Raw genomic sequence first — 20,164 nt, forward strand, 5'->3', positions numbered from 1 at the left:
AGCTAAGCCCCTCTGGTCCAACCCATTGGACAGGGTCTTAACATTATCGTCCATGATGAATGACCAGGATTGAATGAGAAGTTAATGCGAGGAACACAGTGGCTTTCGAAGTTGTTGAGGATTTGTACTCTGATGAAGTGTTGATGAAGAGTGATGACATGCACCCGCACATTTCTCACCAAACCTTTTTCCACTGAGAGGTTATGCATCAGGAAAATGTGTACTTGCAATTATAGCTCCTAATAGCTCCTAGTAGTATCTAGGAGCTATAATAGCTGTTATAGCATAAATGCCAATTATTGGCAAGTCCCTTCTATAGCCCTCATAATAGCGGCATATTTTTTATAATGGCTATAATTGCTCCCAGTAGCTATAATGGACAAGTCAAAAAAATTTCAATGACCTTGGCATTATAGCTCTTAGTAGCTATTTGTTGGCATTATGACACAAAACAGAAAGTGAAAATTCAAGTATATTCATACTAACTAATACATGGGCGTATAATACTAACTACAATATCTAAGAGATCTTACCAAAAAGTCAAAATCTTGAATTTTGAGGAATACTAGTAGAAGAAGAAGGAAGGGAGATAGCTAGCAAAAGAGGGTTAGAGAGAGAGAACCGGAGAGAGATAAAAAAACATACCAAAAGCCACAACAGGAGCAGGTGTAGGAGTGAGAGCAGGAGCAAGAGCAGAAAGAAGAGTGAAAACAGGTGCAGGTGCAGAGAGCTGGAGAGAGAGAGGAGAGTGAAAAAGAGGAGGGGCAGGAGCAGGAGCAGAGCCTGAGTATCAGAGAAAAACAAAGGAAAGAAGAGTGGACTCACCAAATGACAAAAAAGATCAGAAATTGCCAAGGGAAGAGCGTGAATGAGAGCAAGAAAGAAAGAAAAAAACATTAGAAAAACTCACAAAAAAGACCTATGCTTGCTCACTGTTGATGGGCGGGAAAGTAACCCAGTTACTTTAGCGCCTCCCGCCCTCCCGCTCACTGTTTCCCACAGTGCCTACAGTTATCAGTGAAGAGAACAAAATGAAACCAAAAGGTAAGAAAGAGAAGAGACGTCAGACATTATTCATGTTTGTTTGTGTTTGTGCTTATATCATCACAATTGCAAAAATTCATCCAAGTCCTTTTGATTAAGCCAAGAATAAGGAACGACTAGGGTAAACCGTGGGAAAGTTTTCAACCAAAATGAAAGTTATAGACATTGTTAAGGGAAGTCCATCCATAGTCTCATGACGTCCATAGGGTAAGATCCTAGTGAGTTATTAGCAAAATACTAGAAAGTGATGTGTTCAAGAAAGTTCAGGCACACAAGTCATGTGACCATATTTTGCTTATGAAACTATGATTGCTTAATAGTGACTAGGATTTCGAATGATAAGGAATGACTAGGGCAGATCGTGGGAAATTTTTCAACCAACTAATATTTGGTGTGCCTGAACTTTCTTGAACACATCACTTTCTAGTATTTTGCTAATAACTCACTAGGATCTTACTCTATGGACATCATGAGACTATGGATAGACTCCCCTTCACAAGGACTACAACTTTCATTAGTAATTGATAGTAGTATAGTATATTCACTTCAAGTGAAAAAATTTCATGACATCTGGTAATAGCATTTAGCAGCTCTTGGCAGGTCTCAGTAGCTCTTAGCAGGTCTCAGTAGCTACTTGTAGGAACAAATACCTGTTATGGCAAAAACACATTTTCCTGATGTGTTGAATTGCGCAAATGCAGTTTTGTTTGAGATCGAGACAATGAGGTGGTACTCCAGGATGCAAGATAGTTGGGTGTACGTTCTGGTGTGCTTAATGCAGCATGCTCTGCTTCTTTCAAGCTGTCTGAACTAAAATAGGATTCTATGTTTTGTTGTGAGCACATAGAGCAACTGATGTCATTCACAATGCTTATGAAAATCGCCTAGTAATTGATCCAAAATTTTGTTGTTACATAGACATTGAGTGGGGATAGAAATGCATAGTCGAGACAGGTTTCTGCATCTGTGAGAATGTGAGGTGGGAAGAGGAAGTCAATGGTGTTGTTGAAGTCGGTGGTGGCTGCCATGAGTCTGAGATTCTCTTGATTTCCGGAGCAGTCTTCTCCAATGCGATCAATGAATGCTGTGAATTGAGGATCACCCATACTGCAGATTGCAGTATTGAGACTGAAGGTGCACATGCTTGGCCATAGTGTTGATGACTTCACTGATGCCACAAGAGTTGCTGTTTCTCCTGCTCCACTGACAATGGGACTGGCTTGGTGAAAATCTCCCAATCCTATGAAGGTAAGTCCTCCAAACAGTATTCCCGGTTGATTGCAAACCAAGTGACAAAGTTTATCAATGCTCTCCCACACTGCTTTGTTGATTGCGGGAAGTTCATCCCAGATGATAGCCATTGCATTTTGAATGAGATCAGCGTGAGGTGAATGAGGGTGAATAGAGCTATGTAAATTGACATTGTCGTCGGTTACAGGGATACTGAACATATGATGTGCCGTTAATCCGTGATCATATGCAGTGGCACTCAATGCACTGCTTCCAACAATGAGTACAATATGTTCCTATGCGTGTAGTATTGATGACAGTGCTTTGATTAAAAAAGTTTTCCTCAACTGGGACAACCTCCAATGAAAAGTGAATGTTTCGATGGTACAATTGCCTCTGTGATGCAGTTGAGAATGTGTTGTTGCTCCACATTTAATTGTTCAACCATGTTGTGGCTTTGTGCTTCGAATGTCACATGGTTGTTTTGCAGGTACAATTCTTCATTGAAGACTTCAACAGATTGTCTGGGAGGGGATGGAAGACCAAAATCTGCAAGGTGTCTTCCAGAGTGAGAAAGTAGATCATTGATAAGTTGTAGTGAGAATTCATAGCCACTACATTCATTTCCAAGCCTCTGAATATGGTCAATGGCCAGCATCTGTCAAAATTCTATCCAGAGCAGAGTAGCTGCATACCCTTCAAGAATGATCTGCGAGAATAGAAATTGAAGCTGGGAGGGAGTGCGGAGGGATTTGACCGCTTCTTGAAGGGCAAGATATCCCTTGTTTTCATTGTCAAATAATCCAAGGTCACATGCAGCATCATGGAAAGTATCGAACACATGCCCTTCAATTGTGCAAAGGTCGATGAAAGAAGTTGCGGGTTGATGGAGGAGTAGAGCGCGAAGATAGAAAGGCTCTCCAGAATGAATTGGCATAATTTGAATTTGAGCAACTTTTCCGAATGAATGCACTGTGAAGCTTTCTTCTGTGTAACACCTTGTCTTTGTCTTTCAGGGTAGTCATTAGCTGTGAGATCATCCTCCATGGAGTATGGGTAGAGAACAAATTGTCCAAAGTATTCTTCGTAGCGAAGTTGAGCCAGCTGATGTGCACGAAGGAAATAACGGTGCAAAAGAGAGGTCATCGACCTCTCACCTGCTCGCTGACAAAATTGAGGAGTATTTGACCAGGTAAATGGACTGGAAGGCAATCAACTGAAGGTTCCTTTCGACTGACTTTGAAGCTCAGTATATGCCAAGCTGCCTCTGGTGCCGATAAATATCTGCCTTTTGTTAGTCCATGATTTCATTCAAAGCTGCTGGCTCTTCAGTTTCAGCATCTTCTTTAATGGTGAAAAGTACGGTGTCTGGTCCCTTGTAAAGATACTTATAGAGATAACTGAACACTTTTGCAGTGTAAACAATGTCAAAGTGAAAGTGACAGTCAGAAAAAGTGAGCAGCATGGTGTCATGCATGGTATGCAGTTCATACCTTGACATGTGTGCTATATAAAAGATAGGGAAGGTATAATGAAGTGTACTCTACCCTATCACAAAGTGACTCTATCATTTTGCTTTGATTCATCAGTCTGTTTTCTGAAGTCTTGTTTCTCACGTATTTTCTGAAGTTTCATTTCTCGTGTCAGACACATGAATTTCTGAGGGCATGTAAGGTGCATGGGTAGAATCTACGTAGAATCTACCGTGGACTCACGTAGAAAATTGGTAGACTCCATTCGGATAACTCCGCAGAATCTACCGCAGTCCACCTGAGTCTACGGACTGTCTACCGCAGTCTACCGCAGTCTACGCGAGTCTATGTAGAACGACCAAACAATGTTGTTAGCGACATATATGCTCATCCTCATCGCCATCATCGACGTCCCTCTGACCCCCTTCCTCATCATCATTGACGTCCCTCTGATCCCCTTCATGATGAACATCCGTCAGTTGCTTGCGTCCTTGGATGCATCTGATCTCACTTTCTCCGACCTCACGGCCTTCGTTCGGCTTGCATGCATGGCGAAACCATTCATTCACCAGTGCATGACCGACATCTGCCATCCACCCACCCACCCTCCAGAAGTTGTTATACTCCTTCTTGCTGGCACACTTGGCCAAGACCGACCCACTATCCTTGCGTGCTGGGTAGTGTTGCGTCAAGTCATCTGGACTCACGGTACAGTACTCCCAACTGACAAGGAGATTGAGGCTTTCAACCGTCATGGACTTATGCGTGGTATTGGTGCGTCGCCATTCATCATTTCTTTTCCTTCACTGACATGTTTGAACCTCATAGGATATCACGACTTGTATCCGCCGACACGTGTGTGCCAGAGTCCTGAGTGCACCAACTACCGTGATGGCGATGAAGTAGCCACTCTCACGGATGTCAATAAATTTCGTGCTAGCCTCTTTACGCTACGAGATGGCTCCCTCCCGGTCCATTCGGTATCAACATATTGTCGACGTATGTTCTTTATCTTCCAGCAACGCCTACTGACCACTTCACCCAGAATGTCACACCAGATACTACCACAACTATCGGATTCACAATGCCGACTCGACACGCATGTACTACGCTGGTGTTCCCAGCGTCATTCAGGCCGCAAGGCATTTCTATATTGAAGCTGCGCTGTTGGAACTTTTTGCAGCAACGAAAGTCTTCGGATGGTATGTTTCAAATTCTCGTCTTTCTCTGATGATATTAATGGTAACCTTTTGTTTCAGGATGTCTAGTATGAACTGCGCTCGCGTGTACAACTACGCACTTGCTCAACGGCACGCCTACATGTCAAACAATAGGCGTGCTTTTGACGCTACACTTGCGCAAGCTTTCGACAAGGAATTTTCATGGCAGTATACCCTTCGAATGCGCGACACTGACGTCCTAAATGGATTTTTCATCCACTCACTGCTACTGGAGAAGGCAGAGCATAACAGTTGCCTCGTTCTTCCCCACGACGAGCAACAACGGACCCGAATTGATGTTGCGCTGAGTGAGCGCAACAAAGAAATGGAAGGTATTGGGCAGGAAGCATACCCGCACGCCTGTGACCTATGCTTCATTGTCATTGGCGACGACTCAAAAAGTAAGTCAATCATTTGTTAAGCGCGAGGTGTCATGCTTAGATTGATTCCACGCCGCAGCAAAGATCCAAGCAGCTGTTTGTGACGGCAATACTATCGGGCACCCTTGTTGCACAGTGCACGACTGCAAAGTCCCACTTATGACCAACCGTCATCGTTTCTGTCCTGACCATCAAGACTTGAACCAGCGGTGCACAGTCAATGGCTGTGACAAGCTCCATACCTCTGGATCTCGAACATGCGGCAATGTGGACCACCAGGCTCTTGAAGACGCCTACTTCAAGCCTGCGAAAGCTCTCTTCCAGCTGCGAGTGCGGCTCAAGAGGGCTGGCATCACATTGCCCTTGGACTCTGTTCCGTCGGCGTCTGATACTGGCGGTAGCAACTCTAACAGCGCTGACGAAGATCTCGAGCTTGACTCTGAGTGTGATGGTAAGCCGGAGAACGGCAACAGGCACCTCAGAGCAAGGTTTGGTTGACGCCGCACCCATAACGAGCAGCTTATCATGCGGCCTTGTGGTGTGATATTAGCGCGCGCTACGTTCTTTGGGTCCGAGGCTGTTTCTGCTGTTAACATGAGTTGTATACAGTCTCACTGATGCACGCTAACCCTTAACATTTAAACTCAAGGAATTTGCAAAGATGGTATTCCCTACTGCCGCATCAACACCCGAATTTTTCGTCTTCGACAACAACTGCAAGCTCCGCGCTCACCAAGATGCTATTGGTGATGACCACTTTGCCGCAACAGGGATGCCTGTGGACGTGTTTCACTTCAACTCGAAGCACAAGGAAACTGACACCTACTGTCAGCAGCACTGCAACCCTGCCGCTTTCCCAGAACTTGTTTCCGGTGGCAAGTGGCAATTCAACACCTCGATTTGCGAACAGACAAATGTATGGCTAGGTGGGTATCAGGCAATCCTGCGGGACATGTCTGTACACCGGTATAACTTTTATCTTGATGAGATGATCAAACGTCGAAACCGCTATGTTATCTCGGAGTCAGAGAGACGAGGACATTCTCCTTGGATGATTTCTATGGATGCTCTGTTTGGCAGTGACTAGCGCACTGGCGCTGTTCGCATTAGTTCGTTCGCATTAGTTCGTTCACACTACATACATTGTCTAGGTCACCCGATTGTTTAGGATACATCTGGCAAACAACGATCAGCGACTTAAAGACAGATTTAGAAGGTTCTTGCGCGAGTTGATCAAAGTGTTTACAAACCGGCTGATTGTGTAGTTCAGAATCGCCCTAAGCCGATAATTTAGAAGGTTTTTGCACGAGTTGATCAGAGTGTTTACAAACCGGCTGATCGTGTGATCGCTGACCCTTGTGTAGTTCAGAATCGCCCAAGCCGATAAACTTTTCGGCTCATGGAAAGTTTGATTGATCATATTCCAGTCACATTTTCATGGATAATAAACAGTCGAATCAACTAGTAGAACTTTCGCTGTGATAATTAATCTAACTGAAAAGGTGGTAAGGATGGTAAGACTTGACCGTCAGGTCCCATAAAAGAATAATCTAGGAGAGAGGGATCATTTAACCAAGCGGGAAATGTATCGACGGGAAAGGGATCGTTTTCAGGATAACTCGTAAGATCTAATGGAAATTCAGAATTGGTGGTAACTGCGGTATCATGGTTCATCTCGTCTATGCTCCGGAATAGTGATGCGAGAGTGTCACTCATCTCACCAGTTAAGTCAGTAGGGAGTAATCCAGTGTCAGTGGTAGATGGGTCCGCTAGTAGTAAACTCGGAGTAGGGAGTAACCCAGTGTCAGTGGTAGATGGGTCCGCTAGTAGTAAACTCGGAGTAGGGAGTAACCCAGTGTCAGTGGTAGGTGGGTCCATTGGCAATGAAAGCGGAGGCAGCATATGATCTGAAGGACAAGGATTAGCCAATCGTGGAAGTAGTAAAACAGATTACACTTACACTTCACATCCGAGTTTGAGATGCTACCCAGGCCACTACTACCAGTAAGACTGGGGGTGTTAGCTTTGATTTCCGCCAAGAGAGTGTTCCACAGGCCAGCAGGACTATATCCTGCATTGACGGCACATTCCACCTTATCCCCTGAATTCTTGATAGCTGCCCGATAAGCAGCACGATGCTTATAAAATGTCGCCTTAGTATAGGTGCAATTCGGAAAAGTAGTAGTGAAGAGGGTCTGGATCATCTGATCGTCTGATAAATCAACGAAGAGCTGAATACGGGGAACCATATCGCATGCATACTTCCAAGGAAATCGTGCTTGGGCACCTGGAGGGACAGTAGCAGAGGCGTTGGGTTGGACCATGGCTGGCGCAGGCACTAATACAGGTGACGTGTCCGAGTCACCAGTGGTGAGTGACAGAGGTGATGTCGCAGTGGGACTAGGTGATTTGATAAGTGGTAAAGGAGTGGGCAACCGCAGAGAGACGAGAACCAGGCTCGCAGCGTTGTTACTACTGGCGTTCCTCTGCCGCTTCAATGGCGAGGTGATCCCATCCAATCGGGAGAGGTGCATACCCGTGGCACTAAAGGCTCGTTTCGATGGAGATTGGACAGTCGCAGGCGTGCGACTAAGGGATAAGACCCTCTCAGCGAATCCATGTAGTGTGTGATTGTCAGTGAGATCAATAGAGCGCAGGAGGATGGTTGAATTGGGGGGACTGAGAAGTGGAGTCTTGATATCTTGCTCGATCCAGGCATGCTGATCACTGCAATATACTGCAATATAGTCTCCGAGGTCGAATCGCATCAATAGCGAATGGTCTCCTGGCACAAACTTTCCAGGTGTGGTGCATGTAAGCCTCACCAGGTGGGGAGGGTTGTTGTTCTAGCGTTATTCGAGTTGAGTAGTCAGCGCCAAGAAACCATCAAATAAATGTAGAAGACTGCACCTTCAACCAGAGGACTACGTCGATCATATTGCGGATCATGATACTCAGACTTTGGTCAGCTTGAAAGCGCTGTTCAGCCACCAACGTCCGCTGGTGCCCAAGAACATAGTTCCGTGCGTAATTGGGGTCTAACAGCCGGGCATAAACTCGTGAAGCAGCTGGGAGCGACTGAGTGGTAGTTAAAGATTGGGATGTAGGCGAGGGGCCCTCAGGTATATTAACTGGAGGGTGGTCAAGCTGAGTAGACGTGGGGTTAACGGTGGCAAGTGGTGGTATGATCGAGCTTTCATGCTGTTGAGCAGCAACTGGAGGAGATATGGATGCGACTCGGTGGACCCTACACCCTCCCACCACCTCACAACACTGCTTGCAGTAGCGTCGTATGCAGTTCCTGTTGGCCTTCCGCGGCTGAGTACCCTGCTTCAAGTTGCGGCAGTCAGCTTTGGTACACAGGACCGTATCAGTCATACCACGTCAGTGAGACAAGCTACGAAGAAAAGTCACTGTGAACATACTACAAATTTTATACTGAGACGGCGACTTGTCCTGGATATTGTGCACATATTGTGCACATTGAATTAGTAACAGTCTAACTTGTAGCAGGTGCCAGTGTAGGTCCAAGTGACATAGCGGTGGGGCAGATAGCGAAAACATTGGCTTGCCATTGCCATCTATATGCCAGATGCTGCTCCAGGCAAAGTGACATAGTGGTGGGGCAGATGGCGAAAACATTGGCTTGCCGTTGCCGTATATGCCCGACGCTGCTCCAGGCAATGATCACAGCCGAGGCAATAAACTCCGCTGAAGTTGTTTGGTCGATCTACGGAAAGTCTACGCAGGTCTATGAATTGTCTACGAATGGTCTATGGATTTGGCTCACTTTCTACGAAAAGAATTAGTAATGCTCCCGGATTTTCTACAATTTTCTACACGTAGTCTATGGTAGAGTCTACCCACGTACTCTCAAAGTTCTGGAATTTCTATGCATTTCTATTTTGTTCTGTGACCTTCTCTATCTTTCTATTTTTCTTGGCTTATTCATCAGACTTTCTCACTAGCTGACTGATCATGTTTGTAATCATGTCATGTGACTGGGAAATAATCTGATTTGTCATGGTTTGTAAGACTTGCAACTGTATTTATAATATTTTTAGTAACCAGGATGACTCAGCTCACCAAAAGGCTTGGTTTGTAGGCACAATCTTACCAATCCATGAGATGACTCATACCTTTGATTCATCATGCTTTGTAAGATAACACTGTATTTATAATGTACAAGTGCTTGCTGTGGCTGTGCGGCTCATTGGATAAATCTAATTTGTTTCTAATAACAATTCTTTATAAACAACATTCAACATCTTGGAACCAACATTTGTTTTGTCTTCCGGCAATAGGATGTGCGAGTCCTGTCGTTGACATATCCGTGAAAGGGCTGTGTACAGTTGACCATGTGTGAAGACATTGCAGCGAAGGTCAAGAATGGTCTTGTCAAGGGTGAGACCTTGGCAACCATTGAAAGGGGTTGCATATGCAAGATGGAGGGGAAACTGGAGATGATGAACAGTCCAACTTGTACATGGGGGTGTGAATTTGAAGCGGATGCGAGGGATGCATTGAGTATCTCCAAGTTGACCTGTCCTGTTGTTGATGACTCGAACCTCAACATAGCGGTGGTGTAATTGTTGTACAATAAGACTCACATTCTTCACTAGTCCCTTCTGAATAGACATATTGCGCATGAGTGAACAAATACAATTGCACTTGAGATGAAGTTCGTGTTTTGTAATTCCATTCTGTGTGAGAATTGCAAGAAAGTCGGGTGATCTGCTATGAGCTGACTGTCTCCTTTTACAGTGTTGGCGCTGTAGTAAACTACTGTGTAATACATTGCTCAGTAAAGCAGATTCAATTTGTAGACAGAATGGGAGAAGGTGAGAAACTGACCTTCTTCGCCAGGCAAGATATCAAGTATCTTCACGTTGAAGTCATCAATGTAGGAGTTTTTGGGGCTAAGAAGTGCACACTGTAAGCAGATGGACAGATCTGCAAGGACGTAGCATGGGAACAGAGAGGAGATTGCTTTGTCGAGTGTGTTTATGTGAGATAAGATGTTGAGAGATACATGAGAGTGAGTGTGATCTTCACTTATACGGTCAATGAAGGTCGTGTATTTGGAGTCTCTGGCTCCATGGATGGGACAGTGCAATGTTCTGATATTGAACTTTGACCATAGCAGAGATGACCTGACTGACACAAGTAATGATGGTGTACTACCAGAACCTTTTACAATGGGTGCAACTTGGTGGAAGTCACCTAAACCAATGAAGAGAATGCCACCAAAAGGCTGTTGTTTCCCAGTGATGATTTGACAGATTTCATCAACACTCTCTACAACGGCAACATTTGCCATGGGAAGTTCATCCCACACAATGAGGGAAGCATTTTCGATGAGGTCTGCACGAAATGTGCCAGGTTTGATCTTCAAGTGGAGGTCAACATTATCCTAAGTACCAATATCAGTATGATTCTTGAAAGCTCGGCAGTATGTTAATAGGATTTGTACATACCTCTATGACAGGAATATGAATGAGCTGTGCGTCCTTGTTCATATAAGGCTGCAGCTAATGCACTTGTCCCGACTATGAGAACAATGTTTCCTTTGCTTCTTAGTTGAGAACATAGCACATCAACTAAAAAGGTCTTCCACGGCCAGGTTTTCCTTCAATGAAGAAAGTGTTGTTGGGCACATGGGCATGAGAGTTTCTTGCGTGATGGAGAATCTCGCAAAAGATATTCTTCTGCTTGGAATTCATGGTGTTGTACATTTGCTAAGCTTTGTGTTCCAATTCAGATTCACAATCACTGAAGGCTTCAAGTTTAGTGATGATTTCAGCACTTTGGTGTTGAGGCTCTGGCAGACCAAAGTCTTTGAGTGAGTGGTGTCCATCCTCGAGGTAGCTTGCAATTTGTTGCAATGCACTATCAGTGCTGATGTATTCAGAGCCACTTTTACTGATGTAATTGAAAGCAAGACCACCGCGGAAATGGTTCCATAAAGGTAGTGCAGGGTAACCTTCGAGGATAATTTGTGCAAAGAGAAAGCAGAGTTGAGTAGGCAGCTGGTGATTGGCAACAGCTTCTTCAAGCGCAAAGTATCCTTCATTGATGTCATTGAAGAGGCCCACAGAAAGTGCAGCTTCATGGTAGGTGTGGTATAATGTTTCTTTGATTGTGTGCAGCAAGATCTTGCGGGACGGTGCATCAAATGACAGCGGAGGTAGAATAACTCTCCAGCACTTGGGGAGATAGTGTGGAGACGGGTGACTTTTTGACCTTGATGATGTGAGCGAACCTTGTTTCATGTGGAGTGGTGGATGAGTTCTTCAAGATATTCATCTTCATCAAGAGGGTCACCGTGTTTCAATCTGTAGAGCACGTATAGTTGGAAGTAATTGAGGTACAAAATATTTTCAAATTGGGGGAGGTTTGGATGGTGGAAATAGCGAATCAGCAGGGACATTGTTGACCCTTGTAAGGACCATATGTTCTTTACGCACCAAACCAACTTTAAAACAAGGAGTTTGAACTTATGACGAGTTTGAACACAGCCACATGACTCACTGATGCGAAGAGTACAACTCTTCGCATCTGAGTACATGGATACATTCCTCTATATCCTTTCTATGTCTTTTTTGTACCTTACCTTGTGCTCCAACCTCACCATCCCCATCCTTCACCGAGCATTTTCAAGAGCACCACATGCTCCTTACACCAATTCTGGTATAGTAGAATCGCTCCCCAACATATAAATACCACCCATGTCTACCTACACTAATTAGCAGAATCTACTCTTTGATTTCCCGCTCCAAGAACGACCTCAGTCCTATCAGAAAGTCCTCCAAAATCCTTCTATATTCACAAGTCTATCTAAGTCTCTACAAGAATGCCTCATTAGAATCAATTCCCCATTGAACTCACAGCAGCCCTTACACCCTTCATCCAAAGTACCTTGTAGAAATTACAAGATATTTTTGCCAGGGAGATGAACTGGGAGGCAAGTTACAGATGGATCCTTTGAGGTGATCTCGAAACCTAGTATTCTCCATGCAGCCTCAGGGGCAGAGAGGTAGCATCCACATGCACGAGGCTGCTTGTTATCATTACATATTACCGTGCTATGGACTCGCCTGTACTTACCGCTGCTGCTTAGGAGGATTCTGAGTTCTTACAGATCATGATAAATGGTCGCACTGGCCTCTGCCAATAATCATTTCCTTCTACTCCCTTGGATTTTGTGTCTAAGTCTGTGTGATCAAGTCCCTTTAGTTTTCTGTACCGCTGTGGGTGAGGAAATAGGAATGCGAACTCCAGAGAGTCACAAGAATATCTACCTCAAGAGGCGAGCTAGTAGAATCGTCCCTTAGGGGATGCTACTGAGTAAATCTCTCTAAATGATGAGAGGGATCAAGAGAAAGGCTCAAGTCGGAAAGTACGTGAAGGCGCGCGGGAACACGTGAGGCTGATGTGATGAACGCACGAGTCGTGCGGAAGGGTCAGAACGCGCGCGGTACGTGCACAATAGGAGAAGAGTTGCAGAGGATAGTAGGAACTCCCTTTGGATGAGGAATGAAACTTCACAAGACAAAGAAGAAGATAGACAAAGACTGCAATGATATTAGCGCTCTAAGCGCGACTAGACAGAAAACTGATAGTGAGTCCAAGTAAGGGAAAAGTAAGTCAGTCCGAAATCCTCTGAGTCTTCTAGATATGTAGGTCGCTACGCGCGCTCTCAGGGTAATGAAACGTAAGGGAAGCGGATAGGCTGCGCGGAAGCGGATAAGTATGTAACACTATGTAAAAGACCCTGGATGTGGTCAGAGACGGAGATGACAGTGAGAGTACGCACCAACGGTACCAGACAGACAGGACAGGACATGGGAGGGTATGCCGAGGATAGCGCCAGTCTGCAGAAGGGCACGGAAGGTTGCGTGCGTCGCAGAAGAGCGCGGAAGGTCGCGCGTGTTGCGCGCGACTCTATTGGACTGCGCATACATGAGGATAGTGATGAGGTCGATGTATATATCAGGGGATATGAGCCTGTAGGGATATTACTCCCTACACCGCGACATGCACTATTTAGGCAGAAAGTCCAAATATAAGCCTAATATTAATTTCATCATTGTCTCCCATGCAACTGCCAAGGAGGTGAAGAAGAGTAAAGTAAATAATATTTACAAAGTGAGGTTATGCAAGTCCATCCACAAGTTCAAATAGACAGAAGTTCAAACAATAGTGGAGTTCAAACACATAAAAACTGAACTTTCATAACTGCCTATGACCTATGTAGTGAAGACTTATGATATCTCTAAACAGTACCCTATCTCCAATCATACTCTCAACAAAAATAGTATGTAAGCGGGGCTAAGGATTTGGGAAGCCAATATGATAAACTTACATGGCTGACAGTAATGTATAGTGTGTCTGTCAAAATATTCTGTACAGCCTGGATGAAGAAAATATTGTCTGACTAAACTCATTGAGAATTCCCAGACCATAGATTGGATGGATAGCCTGATTGGTGACAATATAGTCTCGTGCCCTGTCAATTGTCATGGCAAAACTCCTTAGGATATCCAGATCACGGCCATAGTGTGTGTCTCCAGTAGACCGGTGGTGCTAGGCTTGCTAATCCAGAAGTGAGTTGTGCAGCTGGTTGATGCTGGTAAGCAAAGGGAAGAACTTCTGCAGCATAGCTGTGGTAGCATTTCTGAGAAATGTTCTAGTGAGCTTGATGTTAATAGTAGGCATATGCTTTTACAGAGCAGCATTCACATCACTTCCACTCCACAGAAGTGAATTTTGCACCAGAAATGGGCATGCGAATATATGCATGGAATACTTAGAAACATCCTCCTTCAGCTAGTCAAGGAGGCCAATCAGGGCAGGACTAATAATATTAAGAAAAAACATGGTAGAGGTTGTAAGGGAGAGAGATAAGACCTACAGGCACTCCTGTATATTCTTCCTCCACTATTTTGCAGCAGGATTGGCTAATGCCACTAATCCTAAGATAATGAAAAGATTTCCTGCTGAGCCTATCTAAGCATTCCAGTCATATTTAAGTGATTTGACCTGAGATGATCGGAGGGACACCAGATGTTAAGAAAAAAACTGCTACAAGTGCCAACAGAATGTGCTATTCTTCCTCAAATAGTCTGGACAGTGCACGAGGCTTATTGAGGGACTGTTGCTGGAATTCATTGAATACATGGTCAGAGGAGGCCACAGCAAGACTGTCATGGTTGGTAGCCTTGGTCAGCACAAACATACATCATTCTAGTCACACACTGATTTTCTGTATTGCAAACATTGCTACAGTTCATTCATATGTAATCTCGGAGGTGGAAATTCATAAGAAAATTTTTTGGATCCCACAATCTCCACTCAAGTAGTGTGTGCTAGTTGCTGGAGGCAAAAACCAGCAGCAGTTTCCGACGGATGCTTACCATCTCTGTGAGTTATTCACTGCTGTTTCATGGCAGAACCTAATGATACAATAAATTCTAGCACAATGTTTCAAAGGGATGTCTGTGTGAGTAATTAGTTGGTAGCTTTTGAATAATCTATCTGACGTCTGTGTAGAAGTGGGAAACCTCAGTCTATCAACCATAGGGTCCAGCCAGGATTGGTTCCTTGGCTGTTGGAAGACTAACTCCTGACAATTGAGGTCATCTGTCAGAGTGCTACTAGTGAAGTCTCATAGAGATTCCTACTAGAAGAGCACAATACAGTCTGAATACCACGAGCAAAATTTGTGATGGCATCCCTGGCAAGTGATGCAAATTCTGAGTAAGGAACATGATGGAACACACAATAGGCATCCAGAATATTGATTGTCTAGCCATCAGAATCAATTGTGAATCTGGTATTATTCTACTCACTCTAAGCCTCAAGGACAATTTGATACCAGATAAATTTCATTCTGCTGTAGAATGTAGTGTATATAAAGTCCATGGTGGGCTACACAAAATGTTTTTTTCTAAGAGAATCCTAAAGTCAAGAGAAGGGTTTAGCATGAAGAATAGGATTTAACTATATGATAGCTCACTTTAGAATTGAATTAAATAGTAGGTTGCTGTCAGATTGCTGAGCTGTTGCCTTTTCCTAAAGAGAAGGGGGGAGGGAAGATGTTGATTTCTTTATATAACAATGTGGGCTTATTATATCAACCAGAGGGTCAGGGAAATCTGTCTGAAAAATGACCTTTTTAGGTAGGAATATCTCTGTTTTCAATGCATACTTCTTGGCCAAACTCAAGATTGCTATGTCGATGATGGTCTCAGATGTTATGATAAATATAGTAGGTAATGGCACAGATAAAGGCGGCACAAATGAAGGTAGTGCAGATGAACACAAGGATGCAGTAGATGAACATGACAATGTTTCCCTCTTCTACCTAATTCCATATGACCTTCTGATTATGGAATGCTGTTTGATCTTGCAAGCGACGACTCACAAATGTCCCTATTATCTTCTGCATGACAGGAATCTTGGTGTTATCATGAACAAAAAGTGGAGAACAGCAATACATCTCCAAGATTACTGGAAGAAGCCAAAAATTGAGGACAAAATCAAAAAAATTGCTCAGCAGTATTTGTATTATTCACTGTATCCACATATGACTACAAAAGAACCAGTTGTATTCCTGGACTTCACAAAAACATGTCCATGAATGTCAAAGGAGTTGTTCTTCTAGCAGATGCCAGTGCCAGCTATCAACACGAGTAATTTGTGGCAGCTGTCTCCAAATACTCCTACAAACAACTAGGCATTCTTGAACCAAAACCTGACAAACTTGGGAACTCAAGCAAAGGACCACTTCTCTAAAAAAAAAGGCTCATACTTGTATTTGTATGCTTGCATGATCTAATCATTTGGGATTTCAGGACAAAAAAGGGCAAAGAAAGAATAAAAAAGAGTTGGGTATCATGATTTATGATCTGTAATGTGAGAAAATACAAAAATGTGGGGTTTAAAAAGCTGAGAAAAAAATGGGTTGACCATGAAAGAGAGTCAGGGACTAGCGCCCATGCCCTTACAATATAGTAAATATTGCGGGTGGTAGGTGATAGATCAGAGAAGAGACCATTTTCTGAGAGGCATTTATAATATAGGGATGACAACTCATCTTTAAAACTCAGTGAGCAAGTTCTGGTATATATGTTATGTTGTTGGGATTGAAGGACAAAGCCGGTGTGGGTACAACAATCCTGCTAAGGTGCAGGGAGATGTTGGGTCTTGCTAAGCCTAGGCTAGTTCGACCCTATAGGGTCTCTGCTCTAGGCTTAGTGCTCACAGAGAGAAAGACATCAAGAATAAAGACTCTAGACTCAGACAGACTCAGACTTAAGCTAGTACTGGTGAAAGATTGACTGGATTATGTAAGCAATAAGAGTACCAATATAAAGTAAGTAAAGTATCAATTGTGAGGCCAGAGATTGGAGGTTTCCTACACCACCGGAGCTTGAATTATATTACTCATCCTTACATAACATACAGTGCCACAATTAGACTTTTCCTTTCCTACTCTTACATCCATCACCTTACTCATATAGTTCTTTTGCCTATAGACCTTGAGCTCTATAAATCATAGTGTTATCTACACTTAAGTGAGAGACATCTTCATTATAATTAACATATGTTTAGATGAGGACAGGAACACTATCAGTGATGGGTTCACTGTTGATGCAACACATTTTTGACTCGAAGCTCTTGCTGTAAGTAATTATTATTATGTACTCCTTTGTCCTCCCATTCAACATCTTCCAGAGTTGTTAAGCCTTCTGTAGGCGAAGTGACTCTGTAGGCTGTATGCACTTGGAGATGCCTTTTGTAGGCTGATCTGGGGTTGATGTGTGTGGCAGGGCTCAACCTTACCTTTTGTCATCCTTTCAGTGTCTCATTAAACAGTGGTGTCTTCTTATTTAAGGGTCTTATATAAATTAAGTGTAAAATGCAGTGATAATCATAACTGCACTTTCATAAGACAAAAGTTGCGAGCTCCTCAAGTTCACGGTCAATGGATTTTCTACTTCTCAGTTGATGATGTGTTGTTTATGGGTGGTCAAAGAGTAAACAAGTTACCTTTTTGTTTAAAAAAACTATACTGGAATGTGTCTGTGGTTTTGTTGTGAATAGAAATATGATAGGTATGTTTTAACCTAGCAGGTTGTGTCTCAACCTATGAAAGTCTGTTTTAACTTTGTCGTATTCTCCTGTTTCATGTCTCCCTTCCTATAAAAGAGATATATATTTGTTGTGTGTATATGGAGCTTAGCTCAATAAATCAGTGAGCAATCATAACCCCTGGCGGGCTCTATCATAACTTGAAATTGCTTTGTCAAAATATTACTTGCACTCTCACTATGTCTTGCCTGATCTCACTCTCAGCTAGTGGGATAGGTTTAGAGTAGAAGTTTGTCTTAGTTTTACTTCAAGGCACTGTGCCTGCCTGCACTTTTACTATGACTTGCCTAATAACTCTCAGACAATGAGATATAGTATCTAATGTTTCTGCTTTTTCTTGCCAGTGCCAGCAGCTATGTACTTTTTAGACTCTAGGATCATGGTATATAGAGTGGTGAGAGACCTACTGTATAAGGCTTTGAATGATGTTAAATTCTGCTGACACATGGCAATGATTTACCATGTACTGATGCAACTACGTAGGTATGGCAGGTTGATAATCATTCTCTAGAAAGTAGCAATAAAATATTCATATATTTGTATAGTGAAGGTTGTGCCTTTTGTGTGGCCTACATATCAAGAAAGCTCCATCAAATGCATGTACTGGTGGTTGTAGAAATTGCCACCAGTGGCAACATTTGCTATTGGTGTATAGACTGCATGAAACTGTCCAGGCAGTTGGATACTTGTCAATGTAAGCTTAAACTAAGAAATTGTACAAAGTGATGACTCACAGCAAATCTCTAGGTAAGACAGTGACTGCTTCAAAATCCCATTTGGATTCTATCTTCTTGCAGTTCTTTTTAAAATTTGGCCAAAAGTGCGAAATTTGCACTGAAGGTGGTCTGGGGAATCACACCCCCATCTTATAGGAAAGCTAGACACCAAAACTTTACATTAGTGTGGTTCTCTACCTCAACATAAGTGTTTCCTCTGTCAGAGTCATGGTGAAAATATTTAAGGAATTCAGTGTGATGAAATAAGGCCCATGCCTTTATAAGGAAGTTGTCAGAATGGACTGATTGTAGTTTGCATGTTAAAGTCATATTCCAAGTATAGACCATGCCATGATCAAGAGTACTAAGGTACATTATTTTAGAGATAAAAATGTGAGAATGGCCAGCACAGTACTCACCTAAAGAAGAACAGTAGACCACCCTGAGAAAATGGAAGATCAAGAACACATTGAATTATATTTGAGTTGTTGATGTCACAAATAAACTGTTGGATTGTGCTATCCTTATGTGGATATGAGAAGTTTGCTACACATGCTTTAACATCTTTTGTAATTCACAAGGCAAACTGAGAAGCCATGTGAAATAACAGACTTGCCATGTGCAATAATAGGCCTCATAGATGACTTTCCACATTGTTTTAGGTAGTTGACATCAAGCTTGACTGGCTCCGGTTTAGAGAGCCTACAAAGAAGAAAGCATATGCCCTCGCAAAGTGAGGCATTAACCTGTTCGTGTAACTCTGCTTGTTTTGAACTCTAATCATAATACTGTGCATGGATGATGTAGGCTGAACCCGGGAGGGTTTGTGGAAGCTGAGTGAGGAATCTGATGAATGTAACCTCATCCTTACATATATTTACTCCATCTTCCCAAACACATGGCAGGACTGTGGTGTGCCCATCAGACCATTCAATAGTCTCTGATTGTTTAGAGACTTTAACACTGATGATATTAGTTGCCAGGTCCATGTCTAGCTCTGCGACAGTTGACAAAGTGAGAGGTGCAGGTTCAGATTGGTGGTCATTGGGGAGAGAATATGAATTTGCAGAAGGAGCTTCCATCATGATGGATACATCCCAGGTTTCAGCTGCCATAACTTGGATCTCCTGAGTGGTAGGAGGAAAATCTATCATTATGGCAGTGTCGCATGTGCTATGGGAACTTGGTGCTGTGACTTCAACATTATTTGATGGTTGTGGTAAGAGAACAGGGTCTATGGGAATTGGAGTAGTTGCTGAGTGATGCTGGAGGGCTGGGAGCTAGCTTTTCAACTGCTGTGCTGCTAGTATGCCATTGATTGCATTCAGCGCTGTGTTACGCTCTTCCAACTTTCCTTTCTTAAGTTGAAGAAGTTGTTTAATTTACTAGATAAAATGAGTTAGGGAATGGATGAGAGTCAAGGAAACAAACAAGATCCTACTGCTTGAAGATATTTCATAGATGAATCTGTGCTTGGTGGTGCCACAGGCCATGAGATGGCATCATCTGAATCATGCTCTGAATCCGACAAGATATTAGAATCAGAATCTTCCAGGTTTGAATCAGAGTCGAGCGGAGAGTCCAACATGAGTTATTGACAGTATCTCACAAAGAGAGGAATGTGTGAGCAACTCAGAAGCTGAATGAACTCACTGAATCAATCATGAGGTCTTTATATTGATTTTTCTGACAACCCTGAACAGTCAAGAATCCATCTGCATTATTACTAGTGAGTGAGATGATAACAGATGTGAGTTGATTCAATAATTACATTGTATGATTTGACTCAATCGCTTTGGCACATGAGTTGCTATTAGTGAGATAGATCACAGAGGCTGTGACCTTGAGAAGAAATGCTGGACAAAAAATACATATTACAACATGAGGCGACACCGTTACAACACACTTGTATCAATCAATGATACAGCTTGAGGACCTATGATGCA

At 43.1% G+C, this 20,164-nt stretch overlaps 6 protein-coding genes across 6 annotated transcripts; 1 reads left to right on the plus strand and 5 right to left on the minus strand.

The window, feature by feature from the left end:
- Positions 1 to 540: 540 nt before the first annotated feature.
- Positions 541 to 3,211, minus strand: DEU56DRAFT_912186 (PIF1-like helicase-domain-containing protein; the record flags this gene model as incomplete). Its single annotated transcript, XM_041357377.1, has 4 exons — positions 541 to 593; positions 646 to 730; positions 1,959 to 2,541; positions 2,970 to 3,211. The coding sequence occupies 4 exons, from the start codon at positions 3,209 to 3,211 to the stop codon at positions 541 to 543; spliced, it is 963 nt and encodes a 320-aa protein (XP_041209164.1).
- A 1,083-nt stretch (positions 3,212 to 4,294) lies between these two features.
- DEU56DRAFT_871163 (uncharacterized protein) lies at positions 4,295 to 6,433 on the plus strand (the record flags this gene model as incomplete). The annotated part of the gene is made up of 7 exons (XM_041355683.1): positions 4,295 to 4,520; positions 4,575 to 4,745; positions 4,792 to 4,948; positions 5,006 to 5,367; positions 5,426 to 5,718; positions 5,866 to 5,934; positions 5,996 to 6,433. 7 exons carry the CDS (start codon positions 4,295 to 4,297, stop codon positions 6,431 to 6,433), a joined length of 1,716 nt encoding a protein of 571 aa, XP_041209165.1.
- Positions 6,434 to 9,569: 3,136 nt separating this feature from the next.
- On the minus strand, positions 9,570 to 9,995 carry DEU56DRAFT_735691 (uncharacterized protein; the record flags this gene model as incomplete). The annotated part of the gene is made up of 1 exon (XM_041348468.1): positions 9,570 to 9,995. One exon carries the CDS (start codon positions 9,993 to 9,995, stop codon positions 9,570 to 9,572), a length of 426 nt encoding a protein of 141 aa, XP_041209166.1.
- Positions 9,996 to 10,803: 808 nt separating this feature from the next.
- Positions 10,804 to 10,959, minus strand: DEU56DRAFT_735822 (uncharacterized protein; the record flags this gene model as incomplete). Its single annotated transcript, XM_041348476.1, has 1 exon — positions 10,804 to 10,959. A coding segment is annotated over one exon (156 nt), but the record flags the coding sequence as incomplete, so codon positions are not given.
- A 125-nt stretch (positions 10,960 to 11,084) lies between these two features.
- On the minus strand, positions 11,085 to 11,618 carry DEU56DRAFT_912189 (uncharacterized protein; the record flags this gene model as incomplete). The annotated part of the gene is made up of 1 exon (XM_041357378.1): positions 11,085 to 11,618. The coding sequence occupies one exon, from the start codon at positions 11,616 to 11,618 to the stop codon at positions 11,085 to 11,087; it is 534 nt and encodes a 177-aa protein (XP_041209168.1).
- Positions 11,619 to 18,994: 7,376 nt separating this feature from the next.
- On the minus strand, positions 18,995 to 19,372 carry DEU56DRAFT_912190 (uncharacterized protein; the record flags this gene model as incomplete). Its single annotated transcript, XM_041357379.1, has 1 exon — positions 18,995 to 19,372. One exon carries the CDS (start codon positions 19,370 to 19,372, stop codon positions 18,995 to 18,997), a length of 378 nt encoding a protein of 125 aa, XP_041209169.1.
- Between the last annotated feature and the right edge of the window lie 792 nt (positions 19,373 to 20,164).

This window comes from Suillus clintonianus, assembly GCF_016758775.1.
Source record: "Suillus clintonianus strain FC179 chromosome Unknown DEU56scaffold_30, whole genome shotgun sequence".
In the NCBI taxonomy this organism is placed as follows: Eukaryota; Fungi; Basidiomycota; class Agaricomycetes; order Boletales; family Suillaceae; genus Suillus; species Suillus clintonianus.